At 44.9% G+C, this 25,279-nt stretch overlaps 1 protein-coding gene and 1 long non-coding RNA gene across 2 annotated transcripts in view; one reads left to right on the top strand and one right to left on the bottom strand.

The window, feature by feature from the left end:
- ARHGEF38 (Rho guanine nucleotide exchange factor 38) overlaps nucleotides 1-24,483 on the bottom strand; it is a 36,981-nt gene extending 12,498 nt beyond the window's left edge. The window contains exons 1-5 of the mRNA XM_009474860.2: nucleotides 24,189-24,483; nucleotides 14,093-14,283; nucleotides 11,410-11,533; nucleotides 6,861-7,008; nucleotides 3,821-3,838 (exon numbers count right to left, since the gene is read on the bottom strand). Coding sequence (XP_009473135.2) covers nucleotides 3,821-3,838; nucleotides 6,861-7,008; nucleotides 11,410-11,533; nucleotides 14,093-14,283; nucleotides 24,189-24,387 — 680 coding nt within the window. The 5' untranslated portion in view covers nucleotides 24,388-24,483. The remainder of the gene's footprint in view (nucleotides 1-3,820; nucleotides 3,839-6,860; nucleotides 7,009-11,409; nucleotides 11,534-14,092; nucleotides 14,284-24,188) is intronic.
- On the top strand, nucleotides 1,317-6,857 carry LOC148051492 (uncharacterized). The gene is made up of 3 exons (XR_015700014.1): nucleotides 1,317-1,644; nucleotides 3,100-3,247; nucleotides 5,932-6,857. It is a non-coding gene; the product is annotated as an uncharacterized LOC148051492 (long non-coding RNA).
- Nucleotides 24,484-25,279: the final 796 nt, after the last annotated feature.

Raw genomic sequence — 25,279 nt, 5'->3', positions numbered from 1 at the left:
GTTTTACTGTCTTTTACCTATGGTTTTTCTTTGCCGGCTGCCAGTAGGCTAGTTCTAATGATGCCTGAGCCTCCAAAGAGTACCAGATCGGGCCTGGGGGAATGCTGAACATACAGGTTGTTCACCCAGGCTTGATCCAACCTGCTGGAAGTCACCTTACGCAAAGGCAAAGCAGGCAGCTGCCTAGGGCGGCAGAAGGATGAGGGTAGGGAAGTCACAGCTTCCAGCGCGGGCACAGGGACGCTCTGCCGCTCCACGCTCCATCCCCGCTGGCTCGGCAGGGGCAGCAGAGCAGCTTCCCCAGGCACCCAAGCTCTCTGGCCCCCATGCAAGGGAGCTACCAGCCAGCTGAATTCGTGTTCCAGCCCCACTCCGGACAAAAGCCTTTGCTCACACTCTCTAGGCTTGAAGGGGAGAGGCCGTGCAGTTTGCAGGCCGTCACGACAGCCTGGGAGAAAATAGGGGAAGGGCAGGACCAAGCCACATGTGCCTTCGTTACCTTCCACGTGGCTGGTAGAAACATGGGGTCTCCCCGCAGCAGGTAACACCAGGTGGCCAAGCCCTAGGGCCAGGGCCAGCATTACTGAGGCTCCAGCAGCACGACAGAGATGTCCATTGTCTCCTCATTACAGCACGCTCCTGAGCAAACCAGGCAACGCTAGCACCGGTGCTGCAACGAACTACCTCTGACCTCCCCCTTGAAATGGAGCGTGAGCTGTTGGTAACAGTGTGAAGGGCAGTAAAGCAGGGCAAGGTTTCCATTTGCATGCCCAAAAAGGCTGCTTTGGAGGGGAAAAGGTTGTTTGACGTTAACTATGCAAGAGTTAATGCTAGGCGAAGAAGGATTTATGCATATAGAAAGATGGAATAAAGTACAGAAAACAGGGAACAGCCACTTGGTTTTGCAGGCTGACATCTATTGTTTTGTGCAGCAGGAAGAGTAAAAGAGAAAAAAAAAAAGCTTTCATTCCTACTTTTATATGTATAAAAAGTACAAGAGCCAATCCTTACTGCTGCCTAATTAACTAACAATTTGAATGCCTTTGAGAAGAGACATCTGCATATTTAAACCATCTCTCTCGCGCAGGCATTATCTGTAAAAAAGTTCTGCATGAAAAAAAATTAACAGTAGATGCCTTTTAAGGCTTCTTGATGTCCCCAAACCTTCTCATCATTCCAATCCCCCTCATTTCCCCTATATCCTACATTAAATATAGAGAGCTGTTTTCTCTTCTTTCAGCTTCTGGCAGCAATAATGAAAAAAAAAAATCTTAAATTGTTATTGTTTTCTCTGAAAAGCCCCATGAATGCAAATCTATAAAAGCTGCTTCATGAATGGAAAAATCTTCGAGTGTCTTCTCTTTATATAGTTGCACTTTGGACAGCTGCCCAAGTGATAAACAGCCCTCTGTTCGCATATCTGCATGACACAGTCTTGCAATATGGTTCGAAAGATAGCAGGTTTGTTATAAGATAATGACTCCCTGGGGCACTAAATGCCACGAAGTTCAGCTCATCTAATTCTCCCCAGCAAGATTAGCTTACGATAGCCACTCTCCCTGGATGAGTCCCGTTTGCAATGCGCCCCGTTAGGACGCACCCGGCCGCCGGGCAGGACACGGCCTTGCCACGCGACTGAAACAGGCGAGTAATGGCTTGTGACATCTATTGTGCAGAAAATTAAGTTGATAATTCATTTGTGATGCTACTTCAGCCTTCCCCCCCCCCATGTTATTGTGAATTTAGCAAGTATTCTAGGTCATATGTAGCTGTACTAATCTCATCACAAATTATTACCATAGCTCTGCAGTAAATGCAGCTGGCTTAACTGCAGTGAGCTTCACAGCATACCCTTCCTCCCTCCTTCCAACAAAACAAAGTCACAAATGCAGAAGGATTCCCACCTGTTTAAAAAACACATGGTGGTGAGCTATGCAAAGGCAGGTGATTGAGGATTTAGTTTCATTTGCTCTCATTACCTAGCAACTAGGTCCAGCGGCAAACAGGATAGCCGCTATGGTACAGCAGGGCTGAGGCCGGTGTCGTATTCAGCTTGGCAGTTTTGCAATGGTGTGCGTGCATCACAGGCTGCAGCGCGACTTAAAGTCTTGGGCTTCATGGTTTACTGTGCGTGAGTTCATTTTAGTACAAGACACGCAGGGCAAATAATTCAGTGTGCCGTACGACTCTCATGCAAACCCAGGGAATTCACCGAGGCTGCACAGTTGTTAAGCCAAGCAGAATTTAACCTATTGAGCTGCTAGCAAAGAGCAGCACTGTCTGGTATTTATGTAATTGTTTTCTTGATCGTGCTTGAATGAAAAGCAATCTGGGAGCAACAACATCACAGACTGTTCGGGCTGAGTTACGCTGTACTTTCCAGTTCAATGTTAACCAGATTTTTGGGTGCGGTCCTGCCCAAGGGCTGCTGAGGCTCTGCAACCTCTAAGCTGAGTTGCAGGTGATGGCATTTCTGAGTGCCCTGCCAGTAAGCAGGGAAAGCAAACGCCGCCACACTACGCGAGGTAGCCAAGCTCGGGGAGGGTCCCGCAGCTAAACCTGGCTCATTGCGCTCTGCACAGCTTTGTAAGAGCCAGTTTAAACTCAGAAAGGGAGTTGTATCCTACACTCCACTGGAAACTGTTTGAAGGAGAAAACTAGGCATTCACTTCCGACAGGGTCACGCGAGGCAGAGCAGCCAGTCTTGCGCTATTTCTATATGCGTTGCTGTCTTACATGATCTTATTGTGACTCTCTGGATATTTTGTTCCTCTTGGAGCCCCGCTATTTGGGGGACTGGAGTATACAAGAATGTCCCTTATCAAAACAAAATGCAGAAAAACCATTTCCTGTCATAGACTAAAGCTTGAAAACCCCAGCTGTAGAATTTCAACATGCAAATCCTTCAAAGAGTATTTTACACTGATCTTATTTATGACGTGATTGACTGACTGATTAACAAATTCTCTGACTTTACAGGTGTTCCTCTCCTGCCAATATAGAGCACGCTTGCCCCTCTTTTCTCTCTTAACATTTCTGTCTGGTGGTGTAATAATTTTCTTCAGTTCCACTAACCCCTCCTCTGACCTCTCCCTGCAGGTAACTTCAGAGGATGCTGCATTTCAATGATCCCAACCTGCTGGATGTCCAGAAACTGCAGCTGTGATTGATAAACTCTCCTTTATAGCTTTTCAAAGATGTCACATTCGGCACAGAAGTCCCTTAACCACAAGTTATCGGTGGCTGGGTGAGTATTCTGCCAAAGTATTGCAATGAGCTTGTTCTTTTCTGATGTTCTTCCAGCCACTGTCAGAGGAAAGATCCTAAGGTGGAGTTCTCATATAGGGCTACCGGAGGGGTCATCACCTTAGAAACAGCTTTACCTGTGAACCTAACGTGTATTGTAGCAGATCTACAGAGGCCGATGCAAAATGATTTCAGAGTGTCTGGATTTCAAAGACTGACACTACGTTTGTTGTTGACAACCACTCTTGCGGACCTCAGAGCTCTCTAAGCACATTTATAAGACAGCGAGGTGATAATAAAGGGCTCCGAATGAATTGGAAACCAAATTAAGTAGCTTCATAAACCACAAGTTTTGAAAGATAGTGCAGTGGTAATTAGAAAACTAGACAGGCTTAGAGAAATTGAAACTGAGAGTCTTTATCACATATGTCCTGGAAAAATCTATGGGTTATACTGATACAAAAGGTTTGTGTTCTTAGAATTTCCACATCTGCAGTTTTAAGCATACTGAAGATAAATTAAAGATATTTAACCCTCAAGGTTATTTTACATGTAAGAAAGACATAGTACTTACTCTTCCTCATATATCTTTCTGCAAAAGAGAAGAAAACAAAACATATATTAGATTCCTCCTAAAAGGATTTATACAGATCAGGGGCCAGATTCTCAGATACACTTCAGTGACACAGAGCAGCCGTAACTGGCCAGTTAACTTAGGTTTATGGCTGCTATGTGTCAGCAGAACTGCACAAAACAGCCAGAGGGTACTGGTGAATCTGGCCCTATATCTTTTTGAAAGGACAGCCCCAAATGAGAAAGGATTGTCAGGGACCTGGCTTTGGCTATCAGACCCAGCCTTGTCCTAACACTGTTAAAGAAGGAAGTTTGGGTCACTGCGCTAACAACAGTAAGCAACATCAAGTCCTTAATACAAAAAGTAAAATTAAACATGTCATTCTTACACTTTACATACATTCCCATCTACTCTCTTTAAATAGAAATGTATTTCTAAATGAGAAAGAATACATTTCAGCCTTTTAGGATATAGAATCAATGAAGCTGTTAAGTTTTTTTGTAGGCTACACATCAACTGAAACCTCTTCAGAGTAGGATGGTGTTGGTACATATACTGAAAGCAGCAGGGACGTACAATTGTAGTTTGGAAACACAGAAAAATGCACATAGAACATTTTCCTTATGGTATGAATTCACTCAAATGCAAGGGAACCAAAATGTCGCTCCATCTCTGCGTTAGGCTTTCCTGACATCACATCGTCAGCCACTGCTTTTTGACTGCCTGCACTCTTCTCTTCTCGCCTACCGGTGCCTAACTGAGCATCTGGAAGCTGGTGCTTTCATTGCCTCTGCACTGTCAGCACTTTGCATGCTTATGACATCCCTCTGCCCCTGTAATAGTTGACCAAGCTACTTCAGGCTGAAAGCAGAGCAGGTAGTTGCCAGCATCCTTTCATTTTTACCAGCTGCATTTCTTTGGCTAAGCTAGCAAACAACATCCTCAGTTTGCATAATTGCTGCTGAAACACGGGACTCTACAGAATTTGGATTTGCACATGTCTCCAAGGCAGACACCTACATTCTGGGATGGAATTTCTCCTCTTCAGTCAACAGGAGGAATGGGAATCTCAGCATGGCTAATTAAATCTGATTTGTCTGTACAAATGTGCAGAGTGCCACTCTCAAATTGCTCCTGACATAGAAGTTGTTTTTCACATGGCAGATATTACTCAGCTGAGGAACAGAAGCCCCTAGTAACATTAGCCCATTTTAATTTAAAAAAAAATGGAACAATATTCTTTCCAAGGAAAAAAAGAATTATTTAAGAAGTAAACATTTTCCAAGAATAGTCATCATCAGCCCCTCGGTTTATTATGTCTCACAATGGAAAACAGCCTATAACTTATTTGGTAAAAATGCTGCATAATTTTCTTTCTAGGGTAAGTAAGTATTCTCCAATCAGTAGTAACGAGTTTAGGTGACCACAGCTCTGCATTTGAGTGTGCACTTTCAGGTCTTAATATTTGAATTGGCTGCAATCTTTAGACACTGGGAAAAAAACACAATGTAGTATACACGCACCGGTGCTTTTTTCCGTTGGTTCCTGTTAAAGGCTAATCAGGAAAGAACAAGACAAAACAAGGCTTCATTGTGAGGAAGGCTTTGTCACTTCCTGCTAGCAAAGGCTGCAATGGCTCAGCACAAAATAGCCTCTCTCTTCACAAATCCCAGCTGTGATGTTGGAACAGGAGCTCCTCTTGCTGGCTCTGGAATTCAAGTGGCAGCATCCACCCTAGCATGCACGTGGACGCTACATTTTATCTTTATTTCCTTCCATGTCTCCTTGCCTCAGCAGCAGGGATGAGTGAATGACAGTAACGGCTTCTCTTGATTAGCCGGAAAAGAATATTGTAGGCATCAGCAACTGAAACACCCCCTTAGGGGGGATACCTGGCCATCCGTTAGCCTGAAAGCCTGAGTTTATATGAAAATCTATTTCTTTCAACTTCCAGGGTAGCTAAAGCCTAAGTACCCTGCACATATACTTTGTTATGTGTTTAATAACTGGGCATGTTGCACAAAATAAGCCTTATTTTCAACATAACCTGTCTTCAAAGTGAACATTTCTCTTTTAATGTTGTTAATATTTTCTTCCACCACTCTTTCCAGATTTCACTTGGACATACTTCTCATCTCCTAAGTCTTAACACTTCTCTGCAGACTGATCACTAACTGGGGTGTGGTTGAAATCTCTGTTGCTGAGGTACACTCCGTTTGTGACAGCTTTACATCTCTCCTACAAGCGTGCAGCGTGGGCCTTTCCTGGAGCTGGAGCTAGACCTCTGGTCTGAAAGACTGTGGCGCGTTCCCTCCTGACAGCTCCGTGCAACGCTTTTGGGAAAGTGAGGGGGCAAGGGGATTTATGAGTGGGAAGAGAAGCACTCTCCATGGAGCGGGTAAGCTGTTCCTGCAACCGGCTGCAGGAGGAGGCCACGCTGAAGGAAAGATGGATCCGTTATTCTGTGGCATCCCCAGTTCTCAACACATTTCCCCGAGGGGCTGGCACTGCAGGCGGTGGCACAGAGCACCTTCCACTGGTGGGATCTGGCAGCTTGCTCCAATGCTGAACGCTCTCAGATACCCCTATCATGAGGGGTCCAGCACCACACAGCCACTCCAGATCCCCAGGGCCTTGCAACAGGGGCCCAGAAACACCAGTGCATGTGAATAGCACCATTACAGGCTATTTTAATTCAAGCAATAGAATTGCTGAAGATGGGGGCAGCATGTTTCCTAGGAGCTGGGCAAGGTGTTCCCAATAGTCCATGATATGATGCAGCACTTTTTTTGCCAGTATGGGGCACTGAAGCTAAGGGAAGAGCAACCTTTCCTGTGCTATTTTTGGCCATCTTGGAGAGAAAGAAATCTAATCATGGCCCCTGGCTTGTCATCTTTTCATGAAAGCAGCATAAGCCAGAGCTCCCAGCAAGCCTCATAAAACTCCGGATTTACAGGGGACCTTTCATCTACATCCATTTAAAATGTTCCCTGCCAGGCAACTGACTATGGACGGAAATCATCATTTGAAAAGATCTTACTTTAAGGACTGTACACAGTGTCTTAAATGCTGCTTCAGTTCTTCATCCTTTTCATAGGATTCCAGCATGGTGTGTGCATCATCGTGGCGATAGCAGTAAATTTTATATGTGTCTTCTAGTGGGCCTTTAATCTGCAAGAACACTTCCCCTGTTAAGGAGAAAAACAAAGCGTGTCAAGCCAGACAACAGCATCTCAGAAGGAGTTTTATTATTCCACCACATTAGCCGTGAGCTAAAAAGGCTGGCTTCCACTTTACTTCCCTTAGAAACGATCTTGCATGTTTATGTGCATTATTTATTACATGTATTTCTCAGCTGCTCATCTTTGTCATAGCCAGGCACCATTATATCAGCGTTAATGCACAAAAATTCCCTCAGGAAAAGGCATGAAATCTCTACACCCTGCACTCCTCCATACACAACCCCCCAATTCACTGCCCCAGCTTAATGCCCCTTCAGTGGAAACCACACAGGAGAGCTTAACTGTTAAGGGGAGACCATTTTTGTGTCGTGGGCTGGCAGGAGGGTTGAATGTAAGCCTGTTAATTTTCATTTTGACTTTTTTTTTCAACTGAATATGAACTTAAATGGGTTATAACAGGAATAATGACACCAGCTCCCATTAGCTGTTTCACTTTTATCTGTTTTGCAAAATCCTGAAATGGCAATTGTTATGGCCTAGAATAGAGATTTTTCTTCACATGACAGAGGAATAACCTCCACACCTCTCCTAATTAAATAAAACCACCACGGATTACAGCCATTTTTATATAGTATTTAGGTTTATATAAAACTGAAAGGGGAAAACATTTCCATTTCCAGTCCTTTACACCACCATTTTCCCCCAAAGAACAGTTGGGAATTTTAGGGGCACTAAAGTAGTCCTGCACCCATTTCCCATTTAATTCTGGTGCCTAATTCTCTCAGCCTAAAACTCCTGTGTCAGTTTCTGTGTATGTAAGAAATACTATCTGAGAGGAGAAGGCATGCTTCATCTTTTCTGCTGAGATATTCATTCGGTTCTTACACCCTTACGTAGCAGCGCCCTGATCAGCATCCTTGGAAATGCATATAATAAACAACAGCAATGGTGAAAACTCCTGTCTCAGGCATTTACTGAAAATTGCATTTATGTGGCAACCAGTCTGATGTTTTATAAACATTTCTGTTGAGTTATACCAATGATAATTAAAGTTAAAAGCTGAACACCACATTAATTGGGAGCTCTCTATTCATTCACAGAGTGAGCGCCAAGCTGTCAGGCATCCTGCATGTTTCATCCTGACCGGAGTGGGCTGTTTCATAATACATGGCATTGAACTGCTCCGTCTTAAAGTGAAAAATGATTCAGTTACCACAGTAACACAGCTCTGGATTTTCTCCCCTAGCAGCTAAGGTTAACTGGGCTGTCTAATGCATGTTGGTTTCAAGGTGCGAATAAGGGAACGACAATGACAGAGCTAAGACCAGACGAATTCATTTTAGTTACTGTAAGGCCACAGTCAGAAAAGCACCAGCATCCTACAGTTAAATGCTCTTTAGGTGTCTGTCTTCTCTGTCTTGTGCTTAATGCTAACGCTGATGGCTACCAACGCACATTGCATACTGACTTCCCCATGAACTCTCTATACAGGCCTTTATTAGCTAACGGTGTACGGGGAAACCTTAACAAGCTTTCTCGTGAACCTGCTCCCTTGGCACCTGATTCTCAGAGATGCTGAGCTCTCGCAGTTTTCACTAACTTTAAGCGGAGCTCCAGTTGCTTAGCACAGCCCATAATGTGCTAAGCCCTCAAGTGAGGTTATATTTTCAGTAGGAAAAATGCAAGCTATAGACTTACAGCTTATTTCAGTATATACTAGAGGCTGGAACATTCTCTTCTCCAGGATGAAAGGGATGAGCAAGATCTGTTCACTGATATATTGTGCCACAATGACAGATACTTTCATTGATGCTCAATGATGAGAAAACTTATGTGCTGATTTCATGGATAGGGCCTTTTAAAAGCAGATGGATTTCTTAAGCCTAAAGCCCTTCTTGGTTCTGAGCCATATGGACCGAATCAGATGAGCTTTGGGCATATGACTGTGGGAGCTTGCTTTATGGGCCAAAACCACATTGTATTTGGGCACAGGTTTAAAAATACGGAGTCTTCTGCACACTCTGATAGATGCAAATCTGCCTGATGCCTCTCCTTAAGTATGGTGGTCATCAGTCTCAAAGAGAAAAGCGTAGGAGGAAGGCTTGAGCGACAGAAACAGTTTCTCCCTGTGGCTTTCAGTGGTGCGCCCTGTGTGGACAGCAGTGGGAGAGGGAGGAAAAAGGGGCCTAATAGCTAAAGCCAGGGTAAGGTTACTAAGCCTTCATATACAGTATCCAGAACAGAGAGCAGAAAAAATACAGGAGAGAACTAGAAAGGGTATTTAACCTCAGTGGCATTTAGCATCAGAAGACCAAGCACCACAAAAGGTCTCTCTACATTAGCATTTTAGCTCAGGTTAGGAGAGGGCTTTTGAAGCCAGTCTCTCAGTAGTCCTCATCTCCCATGCCTTGGCTGTGTGGTGGAGCAGTCACGGACACACAAACTGGATCCCTGTGAGGATGGTAATTACCAGAAGATGCACTCCGAAGGCCACATCTTATGCAGTCCAACCGTAAAGGGCATCTCTCAATCTACAGGAACAGGCTACAGCCAATCTGAAGTAAGACCTCTTGACATGTGTAGTATGGATATCAGGTCCTTAGCACCAACGAAACAGCTGGTTCACTCTACAGTTCACTCTACGAGTCTGCTCCTATTGGACATTGCTACTCGTCAATGTGGACATAGCATAAGGTGTGGAGAACATAGACTAAAATAAGACATGAATACGAGCAAGCACATTGTTTTGGTTTCAAACCAGTGAATTAGCAGTTCTCCTCAACCTCACCGTGACTGGATTACCTTCCAAAGTAAGATATTTCAATGCACGATGTTTAAATACCATAAAGATGATAGAATATGAGTGGTGTGTTAAACAGATTCTCAGCCTGCTTTTTCTGTAGACTGGCTTTAACAACTTTTACAGTGATTATGAAGATCCTGAAGACAAAATTATCATCTTGCTGTACTTTTAGAGGATGACAAACTTGCTAACTTCTTGCTTATAGTGATGCAATTATTCTCCCTGCTTTTGTCTCAGCCTTTGGAAGAACATCTCACACCTTACTTGCCATCTTTTTCCCTGCCATAATTTAGTCAACTTCGTGATCCACGATCCCATACATTTTCACGGTTCTTTGTCTGATTCTGGAGAAATACACCCGAATAGATGGATGAAATTGTTTGTCTTTACTTCTGGATGTGGCAGGGAACTAAGAGGATGATTCTCTTGGCTGTGAGAAAGGCACTTCCTGCTAGAATAGAACATTGCTTATTAAGGGTATGACTCATCATGATGCACTTTTATTGAAATACCGCCAAACAACACAGTCACATCAAACTACGTGAAGCTGTTGCCTTGGCGAACCAGATTGAGATGTGCTAGGATTAATACTTTTCCCAAGCCTTGGATGCTTTAATGCCATGTTTCTTAGTCAAACAGCAACCGATGATTTTTTACCCCGTTATGTGCGAGAAGAGGGGTCCTTTCTATAACATGTTACCTGTGGTATGTGGTCAGTTTAGGGAAGAACGAACCTCTCTGACCTCTGAGTCATGGCTGGAAGTTTTTTAAACTAAACTGGCTGACTTTGCACTGAAGCAAATTAAGAATTCTCACCTGATCCCTTAAGGTGGATCACCTACTGCCTGTGCACGGAAGAAGTGGTTATGGGAGAGCTGATGAGTGGTAACTTCTTAAATCTCTCCAGCTGTACCAGAATGTCAAGTGAATAGATCACAGTCTTAACATTCGTGGCCTGACCTGCAGAACATGGGACTGTTGTGACATAGCCAGGGGCAATCTGTTTGCTGAAAATACCCGTGATCCCTACAGACATTCCTGCACAGATTCCCACAAACTTCATATCAATTACAGCTGTCTTGCCTTTACTGACTGTGTCCCTGTTAAGCCTTAACCACCTCTTACATGAATTGTATTGCCAGTAGATACATGCTTACAATATTCAGGGGGGGTGTTGTGACGTGTTTATTATTCCAGTCATTTTTAATGCTTTTCTTGAACGGTACAATTATGAGTATGCAATATAGGAGTTGGTGTAAGCGTGAGCAGAGTTAAGCAGGCAATATCAAACTAGGTGAAAAGGATATTATCAGTATGTGGCGTAACTCAGTGCTGCAGTTTTTACTCATGCTAAACTCTCTCCTTCCTTCCTTCCTTCCCCTCAACATCCAGATGGATGGAAAAAGAGCACCATGATCATACGAATAGAGTAGAGCAACTGGACAGGTTTCACATGTCATTTTTCCTGTGTCATTATGGACAGCTTGTAGCACGTTAGCCTCTGGGAGTGATACTAGTCAAGTCTGATGAGGGTAGAGGACAGGAGAGTTTTATGTTTATTCTTTCATGTAGCTTTGTAGAACTCAAGAGGACAGTAAACATACCGATTATTTGCATGGGTGGTTCCACATCTGTCGTGGCTTCCTCCAACAATGACAGCAGTTTGGCTGATACTTGATGGACCAATTCAATGTTGCTAAACAAGCCATCCACGTCAAAGCGAGCAATCTAATGGAATACAAATATTAAGCGGCTACTGAGGAAGGATAAAGAAGGACATTGTGTATTACAGACCTTCTTTTGCTACGCCCTGAGTGTTCAACACTCCAGGAAGCACCACTTCTGCAAAACCTCATATAAACATCCTCCTTGTGACTTCAAGGACACAAATACATTTTTCAGATTAGTATAATATGGTTGATGCAGTTAACAAAGGGCATGTTATCAAGTGCTTTTAACCTTATTTTGAACTATTCCTAATCTGTAAGTGTTTACCTAGGAAGGAAATAAATATTACCATCTGAATAAAGAAAAGATCCTTAGCTGGCTTTAAAATGTTTGTTTACTTTCCCACTGAGAAAAAGAATAGCTGGCAGTGGGTTTGATTCCCTGATTACCAGTTGCTAACAGAGGCCACTACATAAACTGAGACCTTGGCACTTTGGTGCCAGCTACCAGGTACAAAGACTTCCAGATGGTGGTACCCTTTTAAGTTAGTTGTCCTATGAATCCAAAAATACGATCAAGATCATATAATCTCCACTAAAACAAACCATTTGCAATTCTGGGTATGAATATAACCTGAAGATCTTTCTACAGAGCCTGGGCGCGCAACATTTACTTCAGTGAACTGCATCAATTTACACCAACAGAAAATTTGATTCCGTGTCCCTACTCATTTTAGAGCAAGTAAAAGATTTCCAGGACACATACTTTTCATGCAGTAGTTATTTATTTCCTTGCACAGCACGGCAATAGTTAATATCTGGGGACAATTGGAGATAGCCAGTGGTAATGTGCTAATACTGAGAACAAAGGCAAGACTGATTTCGACATCCATATTGATACCCTCTGAAGTATCTCTCCATTAGAAATAGAATTGCTGCCTTACATAGCAGCTTACCAGATGCCAGGAGGATCAAATTGCATGCTATTGTAACAGAATCAGAAATATACTTTCAGTACTAATGCAGTTAATTTCTTTGTAAGTATTATAGGGGCTAAAACATGTTTTATCCATTTGGAAATATGAAACAGATTCATTGCTAGGTCAATTTTCTAAATGCTATCCTTCTCTAAACACATTACAAACTTTCAATACGGTAGTTTATCCGAGAACTAGCCTTAAAACCATACAACATTCTTGAAAGCCTTTCAAAAATGCAGAGGTTATTAAATTAAGACAGTTATAATCTCTGAATGACTTTTCCTGTATGCATCTAGCACAGGACTTCCGACCTCCGCCCCAGCACCATGTCTACACAGTATTTGGAACTATGCTGTGGGTGGACACTTACACACATTAATACAGTGACAAAGGACAGAATTGAAACATGTTTTCAGTTGGCTGGAAAAGAGCACGCTTGTCAAAAATCTCAGCGAGTTCAACCAGGGAATACTCTTGGTTGGTGCTGGCCAGGCTGGGGAGGGAGTCAAGTGGAGACTACTTCTAAGCGAATGAACAAGTGAGGAGAAAGAAGAAGTCAAGACTCCTTAGTTATGCCAGCAGATGCCAGCTCTTCTGAAAATGGGTTGGAACAAACTCTGGCAGACTTTTAAGAAAGAAAAAAGGTCCTGCAGGAGCTTAAACAGCACAGGCTTCAGCTGGCCACAGCGTTTCCCAAAGAGGCAGTGCCAATGTCATCTAAAGACACTTTGGCCCCTGCACCTGTATTTTGTCACCAGTTTCATAAGAAACCCTACATACAGAATACTCGGTTTAAGGTCTGTTTAAAATTATTTTTATTCTGTTATTCTGTATTAGCAGCAGATACCATTTGTGCAGCCTCTGTGAACACTGTGTTGCAGGCCCCACAAATACAAATCATTCTCTGGACAACCTCTTCTATTCCCAGCTTTTGGCTGCACAATTTTTCTACAAATTGAAATACTGTTGAGGAAAAGGCACTCTTTGAAGTGCCTTTCAGCTGAAAAAGAAAATGGGTATCATTGGCCTAATAAGATCTTTTGCCTGAAAGATAGTTTATGAGCCTTCCTTCTTAAATGTACCTTTTCTGTGTAGAATGTGAATTTCTGAAGTGCTCAGTGGGCTGTCAGGCATGGTATTTCTCCACCACAGCTGTCTGAAAGGCTGGATAAAGTTATCTTTGTGACTGGATTTAACCTTGATGGGGAGGTTCATGCCATTCCAGATTGTTGTCATGGAAAATACTTGTTTTTATTGGTTTTTACTGCTTTTAGAGGCGCCAGTAAAGGTCTGCCAGGGCATGTACCAGGGGTTATAATTACAGAGCAGTACGGAGAAGTGAAAACTGCTATTGCAGCCCACGAGCAGGGATATAGCATCCAAGCTGCCCTCTGGGCAAGTACCTTGATGCAGGCTTTATGCAAGTGCAGCGCAAGCGTCAGGAGCGTATCTATCTGACTTCCCGCTCCCTCGCGAGAGCCCTGGCACGTCCCTTCCCGGAAAGCTAGCTCCAGACCCGCTCCCAGCACCGCGTCACTCTCGTGCTGACACTTGTGCTTGCATTAAGATTATCTGCAAGCAGAACGTGGGTAAGTTGAGACCTTGGCGTCATCGCCTCGTCCTCCGCCCCCGGCGCTCACCTGCTTGTTTCTCAGGGGCTGAATCACTTCCTTGATGCAGAGATCCAGGTCGCTGATATAGTCTTTCTCCGTCTGCATCAGTTCTGCGATGATTTTCACCCTCTTGGACATCATGCGTCTGCTAACTTGTCCTTCGTCCTCCTGCAGCGAAGTGTCAGGGGATGAGGACGCTGGCTGCGGGGCCATTTTTTCTGTTTAAAAGAGGGAGATTTGTGAGGAGCATCGTAATCCCATGTGCTGGCCCAGCTTCCCCTGCGTGACCATGGGGGAATGTAACCAGTGCCTGTTAGAAACTCCCAAATCGCCATGGGGAGCAGGAAAAGAAGCATAAGAAATGGCAATCCCAGATCAGACTGAGTGTCATCCCTTCTCCCTCCTCTAAAAGCGGACACGGGTTTGGCAAAGGAAACCATCCGTTTGGCAGCAAGGGGATAACCCATCACCGGCTCCCCTGGCTTTGATGTTATGTATGTGGGCAGAAATTTTCCATGGAGCACAGGAGAGTCTGATCCTTGTCAGACTGAAATTTAAGGATAGCTGATGCCCTTCTACTCCTTTGAAAACAGAGTCTCGGTCTGACATCTATTATGATTTGGAGGATGGGAGAAAATACGTTCCTGTGGAAGAAAAAGGCTGTGTTTACCATAAATAAGCTTCACTGAAATAACCTTTGCTCTGTACGATGTGATGTTGAGTCTATTCATGGAAGGCTGAGGGCTGTAGGTACTGGAAGACAAACTTTCAAATGAAGACAATGTTACTAACGATGATGATGAAACCTGTAATTCTGTTTAAAAAGATTTCTTTGAAAGAGGCAAAGGAGTTACAGGAGAATACGGGAAAACCTTTAATGATCAATAACAAACATTTCTTGGAACAGAGATCATTGGAATCAGGACATTCTTAACTATGTTTCCATACGTAAGACCTACAATATCTGATTTGTTCCAAATACATGAAAATGCAAGCAAGTCTTTTACAGATAGGTAATTTATGTATGCTATAGGACCTGCACATAACCTACTTATCTGTAATGGTGGTCTTCCCTTTTGCTGGTTTGTAAGCCAGCCTGCAGACATCCATGTCAGCTCTACAAAGGGCACCGAATTTTATCCATGTACACTGACAATCTGTATTTTTCATTAGGAAAAACACACACACAAAAAACAAGTGAAATATTTCAGAGGCTATTCTGGTGTTTTTCTGCTAGCCACAAGATGGTGCAGAGCACCAACAAAGATGGACATACCATTACCCTACTCATCTCTGCATTACCCAGGTCGTGCTTTGACAGCATGGGCTTTTATTGCTCAGCGGCACAGGACAGGAATCTCTGCTGAGGATCAGACTGCTACGCCTTCGTGTCAAATTCTTGTAGAGAGCGTACTGTATAATAGCAAGCAGTATCTGATGCTTTGCTCGCTGATAGCCAATACTGAATATATTGCAGTTGTTGGAATTGATTGTCAAGGGCAAGGTCATGAGCGCTCCAGTGGGCGTCGAACAGCGCGCAGCTCACCAGTACCACACCAGCCGAGGCTGTAGATGATAACCTGGAGCTGGACTTGTGGGAAAACCAAGCAGCTTTCAGGAGAGAGGGCTCTGAGCCGTCTTCCACCATGAGGTGTAAAATGTTATAAATCCAATGTATCGTCTTCCCCAACCCCTTCTGCAATTATGCTGACCACTAATATTCAGAAAGGACAGTTTTGTTATTAATCCTTCTGCCATCAGGTTTTCTAGTGAGACTGATGTGACCACAGTTATTGTTTTAAATAGCTGCTTTTGGGACTGCACCTCTGCCTCTGTACTGATAGTTTTAAACAGCGAGGACAAGGAACTCAAACACACCGGGGAGGGGGGCTGCTTTTTCAGACTTTTTTGTATTCAGATGTACTTTTTACCTTTGAGTTTTTAGCCTTGAAGTCTGCGTATAATACAAGCATGAACATTTTGTCCTCAAGTTTGTACACGGACAATAAAATGGAAACACGATGAGGACGTCTCCCCTCCGCAAGCCTTAGGCTATTGAAAGAGTTTTAAGCTGAATCTTGCTGTAGTGAGTCCGTGCTGGTGTGAACGCACAGACTGCACAGGAGCTCACGCTGCTGCAGAGCTCAGCCGCCAAAGGTGCTGTGTGCTGGAAGAAACAGACTCTGCCCTTGCTTTAGTGAGGAGGAGAGCAAAACTGGTACCAGTATCACTCCACAGCTCCCTCTGAGCAATTTTCTGCTAGGGTTGCAGAATGAGACCACTTTGCCTGCTGCTTACGTGCTCAAATGGTAGGTACTTTTTCCTCTAAAAACTTACAGTATGTAACCACACTTATAAATTCAGAAGGAACCACATGAACAATCCATTTCCGTTCCAGTTCTGCACCAAAATCGGCATTTTTCTTGAGATCGGGTATGAAAATGTTTGTGCATGTGTCTGTATGGGAGAGTTCAGGAGGACTCCTGAGCAAGTGCAGGAGGACCCGACGCCCTGGAAGATCTCAGAAGTGTCATTTCGTCTCAGGTGCAGCACTGTTACGATATCAGATGGAATTTGAAGGTAAACACAAGATGCTGTGCAAAAGAACTTTCTAATTAGAACTTTCTAATGCCGGCGGCAGGGGAGGGCATTATATGAGCCAAATAAAGCCACTGTATCCCACTTCAGGCTTGAAGTCACAGTCCCTTGAGAGGCTGTTCTTTCAGTTTATGCCATTAGATTGCCCTGATCAAATTTGATTCTTGAATTATGTCAGGGCTCATCTGTTATCCTTATTGCATGATAGATAATAATGCCAGGAAAGAAAAACTATTCTCAACAGGAAGAAATAACCATGAGAAATATCAGGTAGATGCTGTTTCCTTATAGAAAACATCTTTTTTAATAAATGTATCCTTTTGTTAAAAGTAATATAATTTTCCATCTTCACTCAATACATTCACTTTTTCATTTCAGGCATGTCTGTCTCTATAGAATGCAACAGCAAGATCCTGAAGTGATGATTACAGCCAAAACCTGTGATTTCATGTTCAGCTGATTGCTTTTGACCAGTTTGAGAACATTAGAAGCCTGCTGAAATCCTTGCGGAGTAAGTGAAAGTTTAATGAATGCACAAACAGCAAGTGCATATCTGGAATATAAGCAGACTCGTTTCTACCTGGTAACGTGTACCAGCTCCGGAACGGTTCAAGAGAGAGGATTAGCAGGAAGAGACATTGCTGAGGATTAACTGTTACAGTAAGAATTTGGCTCATTTGTCCTCGGAGATGCCAGGTTTAGGAAAAAGAAAAAACTGCCTGTTGAATGGTTTATTAGACAGCTACATCTTAAGACCAGTTTACGAAAAAAAAGTAATTGGTACTTTTAGTAGGCATAAAAATGTAAAGTAGAAGGTAGTGTTTGCAATTGTTGCCTTGCGATGTCAGTTACCTGCAGGAGTCCCCTTTCTGGAGGACTTTGCTTTGGAGAGGAAGGCGATGCCTTTGGTTTTTCAGCTGTGTATTGAAGTACAGAGCTCCAGTTGCATGAAACAAGAGGTTCGCTATGTGATGACGCGGACAAAACAGCCACATGTCTTACAAAAACAGTTGCTTGCAAGTGTGAAATCTAAAAATATCCCCCAGATGGAGACATCCAGCAATGTAGTGAGAGCATGGAGGAACAGAGCCTGCGATGTGCAAATGCGGCAGCTCTTTTCGAGGCCCAGGGGAGGGAGGTATTGGGGGATCACAGCAAGCGACCAGAGGAGCAGCCAGAGAAGGTCTGCAAGATGTATGTGTGCAAATTTCCCTGCCTTTCCCACCTAGAGAGCGAGCAGCTCCAAGAGGTCTGCCCTGTTCATCCTTCCTGCCAGGTAAGATGCTCAGGTTGGATATTACGTTTGCCTTTGGGGACGGGACCCAGGTTTCTCCCCATCTAATGCTTTCCATCTGGAAGTGAAGGTAGTGGCACAGAATATAGCAACAAGTACAGTGATGTCGGTGCATGGAGTGAGTAACAGGCCTTTTCATTACTTTTAGGCAGCTTTGGAGGACACCAACGGAACGCAAATTCTGCACTCACGCTCTGCAGATACAGGGATTTTGCCTGGCACAAGGGAGCAGCGAAGGCATAAGTTATCAAGGTATAACAAACACAGCATTATTGTGTTTTCACGGGTGAAACCCGAGTCTCACACCACCCTAGATAAAATTATTCCTCTGTGAAAGCAAGTCCTCAGATAGCCTGTACCCTCAGATAACCCAGCGATTACACATGGGAATGTACACCGGCTTTTATCAGCTGGATTTGGGAATGAAACCCAGGCAGCCATGTTCAGATACTGCTGCTGTGGCAGCTTTCCTCTCCCCCCTCGTATCTTGCCTCGCACCGCGGCCCCGGCTCTGCCCCTTACACCCCTGCTTCCACTGCAGGTGCCGGGAAGGCTGCAGGGCACAGGGACACTGGGATCCTTGGAAGAGAGGGAGCCTGAAATGGGACAAGCAGTGGGTCGTTACAGTTTTGCACCAGAGTTATTACAGTGGAACAATATGGTGCAAACATGGTGCGAAGTAGATCTGCTGAACTCCAAGTTGGGCATTGAAATACAAAAGGATTGGGAGAGGTTTGTGGAAAAAGCGTTTTTTTCTTCTACTCACAGACACACATAACAGCAACATTGTTCAGGAGCGGGTTTGTTGCACACAGGCTGCGAGTTACACATGCAAAAAGCCCCTTTTCTGAACACAGGAGGAGAACACCCCAGGGCCAGAATGACCTTGCGCCAGCCTTCCTGGGCAACGGGTTCGCTCATAAAATCTGCATCAGAGACTTCCTTGCAATTAGGTCATTCAATCTTTGATCACTTTTCTGTTCCATAAGGTACAGAAAATATTTACATTGAACATGCAAGTTCTTTCTTCAATTCCTTGACAGCAGACCGCTTTAATTATACGTGTGCTGACAGGACTACAGAGAGATCCCATGTGACCGTAGTGGAAGGGAAGAAAGCTTATCGTCAGGTGACAGAAGAATGCCCTTATTGTTAGCGCCAATACTTACAAATAAACCTTTCCAGTGTGTCATATACCGGTATAAATATACCACTCCTGTGGCACTGAGCTAATATGTTAATAAGGTAAGAACCGAGGAAGGGCTGCATCTGAACCGCTTCCCCTGGGACACATGCGCCTCAAGATTTGGCACAGATTAGCTGTACGAACTGTGCGCTGTGTGACCCGCAACGCAAAGTATCCCAATTAATAAAACGTTTGCTAATATGCTCAGAGAAGGATCCGTAAACCTCCTTGGGTCCTAGTCTTCCCTCCCTTACCCCGGCTGCTGTTATTAGTTATGCTGCAGCACCTCCTAAGAGTCCTAAGCCACACGGCAGGACTTGATTGTGCTAAGTGCTGCGCAAACACAGCAGCACAAAATGGATTCTGCTCTGAAAAGATGAGCTCGCTTCCCAACCTGGCTGCCATTGCCGTAAATTCAAGGAATAACTCCACCTTTATTGCAGTGCAAGTTAACAGAATTAGATCCTCCGTGCTTAAATTTGCACAGGAGAAAAGAGAAGTATTTGTTAGATTGTCATTTCTCATCACAGGGCACGGGGGGGTACTTTCATCAAGCCATCTCCTGCACTTCAGCAAATAATCCCAACTTTTACTCCGTACTGTACTTCAGCAAACCAGCCACTCCAAAGATCAATACATTTTCCAGTGAAATAGGATATCATCTGCTTTGTAGTCCATAGAAAGTTAATCAGTAAGCATTGCGCAAAGCAAACAAGGAACTGGGGAGAGGCGCGGAGGATCTTTACTCCTGGCGGGAGGTGCGGAGAAGCCGCGTGCATGGGCGGCCCATGCGGGGAGAAGCGGCGTGCTGTGCAGGCAGGGAGGAGGACAGGGTGGAGGGAGCTGCCCTGCTTGTGATGGAGCGAAGGGGGATGAGTTGCCTCTGACTGGGCTTTTGTATACCAAGGGGTCGCAGCTTTCCAGGAATTTGTACAATTTCACAGGTTTCTGCATCATTTCTGGTGTTGGTTATTTCTCGTAACTACATCAGACACAGGCAAAACGTGAAATTCGGGGTTCAGATCCAAGCTCTCAGGCAATATCTTGTGGTAGCTGTGTGATTTGAATCATTGTACCTATTACAGGTATGTCACTGGCGTATCTTAAATTGAAGCCCGTGCAAATCATTTAACAGTGCAGTTGACCCATTCACAGCTAAAGTTATAAGGGAGTTAATATGTAATAGATTTGTAAGACAAGGAGTATTTTCAAAGCATGTATTGTCTCACTGAGCGCTGCAAATGTGATCTCTGATTCCTTTTGGAAACCCATAGCGCATTTTTCACATCAAGCACAAGTTTGGTATACGATTATTAACAAAACCCAACAATCTGTCCAAAACCTAACAGCGAACTATGTTTTAATTTCCTTTTCATGGTCAGCCCTTTTTCATTGATAGCATCTATCCCCATGATACATTGTATCTTAATCTGCCCTGATCTTGCAAATATTTATGTACCAACAACTGCATCAAGCAACCTCTTCTTACCAAAATACATAGGTACTCACAGAATGGTAGCTTTAGGTTAATTCAAAGACTGATCCCAACATTAATGCAATACATAGATACTAATATAGTTACTTTTACAGCTGCTACTGATGGATTTTCACTGTAGAAAAGAGACCAGCTCCTACTAGCTAAACAGCTACAGATAATACATTTGAAAACAGAGCTGCTAAATACCATGTTGCGCCATTGCTTAAGGATAGTAGCAAATTCTTCATTCCTCTTTAAAGGACATATGTGCAGGATTTTCTAGGGAATGTAGAGCAGAGCACTGCATAGACATATCACAGGACCTGTGTCTTAGCTCTTATAATGACCCTTGATATTATTTTTGCATTCGCCACAAATGCTAGTGAATATATCTTCCATAACCCCATTTTTCCCTCTTTAGAAAAGTGATGCTTCTGTCCAGTTGATGGAGAACGATGGAAGAAAAAAATATATATGGCTTGATCAAGGTATTTCTGGATTCATCCAGGAATGCAACTACAGCCTGAGTTCGGGATGACTGCATGGTTGTATCACGAAACTGACATTTGATAACAATCGCCTTATTTTCCCCTATCTAAAATGGGGCTGCAGGCATCTGGTTATCTCACAGGATGAGTTGAAATAGATGCGCTAATGCTTACCAAGCTCCAAGAATATAATGGTTACTTTGCATCTTGTTTCCTTTTCAAAAAGAGTAAAGCCAGGAGGTGTTGCACGGCCATTCACACCAGATAAGGTATTGAATAGATGTGTCTAGTAAAATAATTAGCAATGAAAATGCTTTCTTGTGTTTTTAATGAATCCTTAATTCTAAAGTGAAAAACACTTGCAGAGGTTTGCACCTTTGACAATGCTGTTGTGCTCATGTTTGTAGACTTACAGAGCAAACCGCCTTGATTACCCTGGAGATCTGGGTGGTAGGCTCCCTTTCTCACTCTTTATAGAAAACACTTTGGATTCCGTATAAAACAGCAAAACTTGAGAGAAATCCAAGGGCAGAAACTGTATTCTCAGAAGTTTTTATGCTTGCCTGCTTGCTCGCTTGTTTTTTGTTTGTTTGTTTATAGGCTTTGGCGGGGGGGCCTATATTGCTAGCACACTGAGCTGCCCTTTGAGCATATACTTCAGAGCTGCTGGAAATGGCTGGGGGGGGGGGGGGCAACAGCCTGGTTTCTACTCAGAGAACCATATAAAGCACGCAGAGGACTGGAAGGGCTTCTAAGAGATGTCTCGCCCGTGCCTCACCTTGCGCAAATGTGCTGCAACGCTGACGTAAGCATTGCGGTGCAAAGACAGCTTGGTCCCCGTGCTCTGCCTAGATCGCCTGCCACTAGCAGAGATGGGGGTCCTGCAGCCTCTGACTCTTGGCTTCCCAGACCCACTCACAGGGGATTCCCTTCTGCAGGGTTTGCTCCTGTCTTGCCCATCCTTGCCCGTGCTAATACCAGCCACAGTTCTGCAGACTGCCTGTTAGAAAACATATTAACAGGGGACTACAGAAGGGAGGGGCAACTGAACACAGAGCTTTTCTTCCAATTCATATGGGAAGCAAGTGCAAATTATTACCACTTGTATCTTTTTGCAAAGCATTTACTGTTCTAGGGTGGCCAGAGAGTCCCGACCTCCTGATACACAACAGACCCTTTATGTCACCAACAGATCTGTTGGGTTTTCTTACCAAGAATGGAGAACTCAAAAGCTTTGTGCCAACAAAACCACTTCCCTCACCTTGGAGTAAGCTGCTTCACATCCAAGCACTAGTGAGAAAAATGAAGAACATAAAGGCGTACAATCATAGCATGTCATCAGCGCTGGCAGGTAACAGATTAGGCCTGGGATCCGTGATCATTATCAGATCCAGGCACATCTAGCTCACCAAAATTTGATCCAGATCAGGCCTCGGCACACAACCATTTCTTTCTCTTGAGACTGTAAATACACTTCATAGGAATTTCTACCGACTTTGTATTTTCACTCTGAGGACAGGCAACTTCTAATCCAATATAAAGCCTGCAGGTACCTTGTTAACCCATCACCGTTTTTCTTGAACGAACGCGAGCAAGCAGAGTGAGCCAATACCAGACTGGTGCCTCGCAATAGGTGGCCGCGGCAGTCTCAGCCGGTGGCAGGAGCTGTAAAGCTGGATTTACCGTCTCCTTGGACTGCTGCCATAAACATAACCTCATGCTCTGCCATGACTACCTAGGCTTCCCCGCCTCCTTTCCTCCTGATTTTAAACCGGAGACGTTCATCGCATGAATACACCTGACACGGGACAGAAAGATCTCATACTTTTTGCTGGATACCGCTCCGATAACCTCGGCCTCACCTGGGCAACCCTCTTCACGGGTAAAAACCTGCTGTTTTGGTGGGACGTGCGCCGGGAGCTTGCCTGCCCAGCCATAGCGATCAGTGCTTGTACCCCGAAACACCCCCGCCGGATCCCTGCAGCCTGTGCCTGACTGACAATTTTTCACCTTCTCATTGATTAGCTATCATGAGAGGGAACAGCATAATCGATGAACCACTCTGTTGTTTTCAGTGTATGCAGCCCTCATAGAAATCCTATTATTTTTCAGGTTCATTATTTTATTTCTGCTTTTATTGTCTCTCTGAAGAAATGCTACTTCGTAATTAAGTTCATCAAAACCATAATACAGGAACCCAAAGTATTTTCCTATTTTATTTCCCCATAAATGATAATTGCCACAAGAGTGACTGTCACTAGGCAGGGATATCACTACTAGTAACGCACGCTTATATTATAGTAATACTCAAACTCCACATTTGTGATGAGACCCTGTTGTTCAAGACCTTGGAAACCCACAGAAATTTGTAAGTTTGGGTTCCAGAGCACTCCCAGAAATAGCCATACACATTCTTCATGCTTTTCCTCAATTTGTGGCATCGCATTTAATTTTTGATTGACAGGCCCAATACTGACATAATTTGCCAATTTCTGGTCCAGATGCAATGTGGTTATTTGAAAAGAAACCCTCTCCATAATGGTGTAATTTGAAGCAGCATATCCATCAAAACATATATTTGGACGTACTTCAGTTCAGGCTTGTACAATCTGAGCAACAGATAAACACATTATAGATCCTGGTATTTTTAACTGAAAGAAAAAACTTCCCGTGATGCTTCTAATTAGTTAGCATATACTCCACTTGACATGACAACCAAAGAGAGAGAGGACGGAGCCATCGTATTTTCCCATTACTGTTTGCATTGCAAATGTGTTCTGGTGACGAATGAGAAAGATCCCGGTTGCATATGCGTTTTGCAGGAACGCACCAAAACCTTTGGTTGCATTTTGCACCCTGTCTACACAACATTATTTGGAAAAATTAGGAGAAAACTTTCGCACCCTGGAAGCGAGGGGCAAGGGTGAGAGGAGGCAATTGCTCACTCCAACTGCGAGTGCACGGGGGCAGAGACTGCCATCCCCTTCTTTACCTCCAGGCTGCAGCCCGGAGGGCGTCGAGATACCACCCCAGCCCAGAGCATCCCAAGCAGCAGAGCACCGAGCAAGCTTTCCCAGTACCTTGTAATTTCTGGTTGTACTCTGTCCTGTCGGACTGACTCCTCCTCAAGGTGCCATGGTCCCCGCCGGTGGTGGTGGTGGTCTCCACCACGGGCTCTGTCCTCCTCCTCTCCCCCATGTACAGCTTGTTCCTCAGCAGGGCCAAATTCCTCCTCCTGCCCCCCGCGCCTTCCTTCCCCGGATGGCCCGTGCTCGCCATGGCCAGCCTTGCTTGGCGGTGGCGGTGGCGGTGGCGGTGGCAGTGGCAGGAGGGGGCAACAGGTTGATTTTTTAGGGAGGTGAACTCGTAGCCCAGGTGAAGGCTGGTGGCTTTGGGCTTGGTTTTGGAGCAGGGCTCCCCAGGGCCCGGGCTCAGCCCTGCCACCTGTGCCGGAGCAGCTCCACCCCCGGGAAGCTGACGCCCCAGGCAGTGTTTGCATTCACCTGCCTTATGTGCAAGCACGCCTGGCGGGGCCGGTTTCAGAGCCAGCCCCAAAACGGCAGCCATTGAGAGCCCGCTTTCCCTGCCCCGGGGGACGCTCCTCACCCCGCCGCGGGGCCGTGGGTCCCGCACCCCGGAGCGCAGTCGCATCCCCCTGGTTTTGTCTGGGCTGCCCCTGCCCTGCGCTGGCAGGGAGATGCCCGAGCACGGCAGGGCACGGCCACGCTTTCATCCGACGCCTTCCCCCTCCGTGCTGCCAGGGCAGCAGAAAGCAAAGCAAACGGGAAGGGGAGGCCAGCCACCCCCTTGACCCTCGCTCCTTCTCCTTCCCCGGGGCTAGCGCCCAACCGGCAGCCTGGTCAGGAGCCCAGCTCCTAATATATCGAATTGCATCTGCCAGGCTCCCGACCCCACCGAGAGGTGTAGCCTTTGGGCTGGGAACTCCTGATCTACAGGTTTGAAGGGAGACGGACCCCCAGGACAGGGAAGAAAAGAGCTGGGAGAGAGATGAAAACCCCTTCAGGAGGTGGTAATCAGCGTGGAGCTGGTGCTTGTCTCAAACCAGGCTGTCCCCTGCTCTACACAACGCACAGAGAGGTGACACAAAAGCCTGCCAAGGACCCGCAGAGGCTGTCGTAACAAACCACTGTGCTCCAATAGCCCAGGAAGC

This window comes from Nipponia nippon, unplaced genomic scaffold (assembly GCF_047370975.1).
Source record: "Nipponia nippon isolate SJK-2023a ecotype South Korea unplaced genomic scaffold, ASM4737097v1 scaffold_6, whole genome shotgun sequence".
Lineage (NCBI taxonomy): Eukaryota > Metazoa > Chordata > Aves > Pelecaniformes > Threskiornithidae > Nipponia > Nipponia nippon.
Note: the sequence above shows the minus strand (reverse complement) of the source record. Positions and strands in the feature narration are given on the sequence as shown.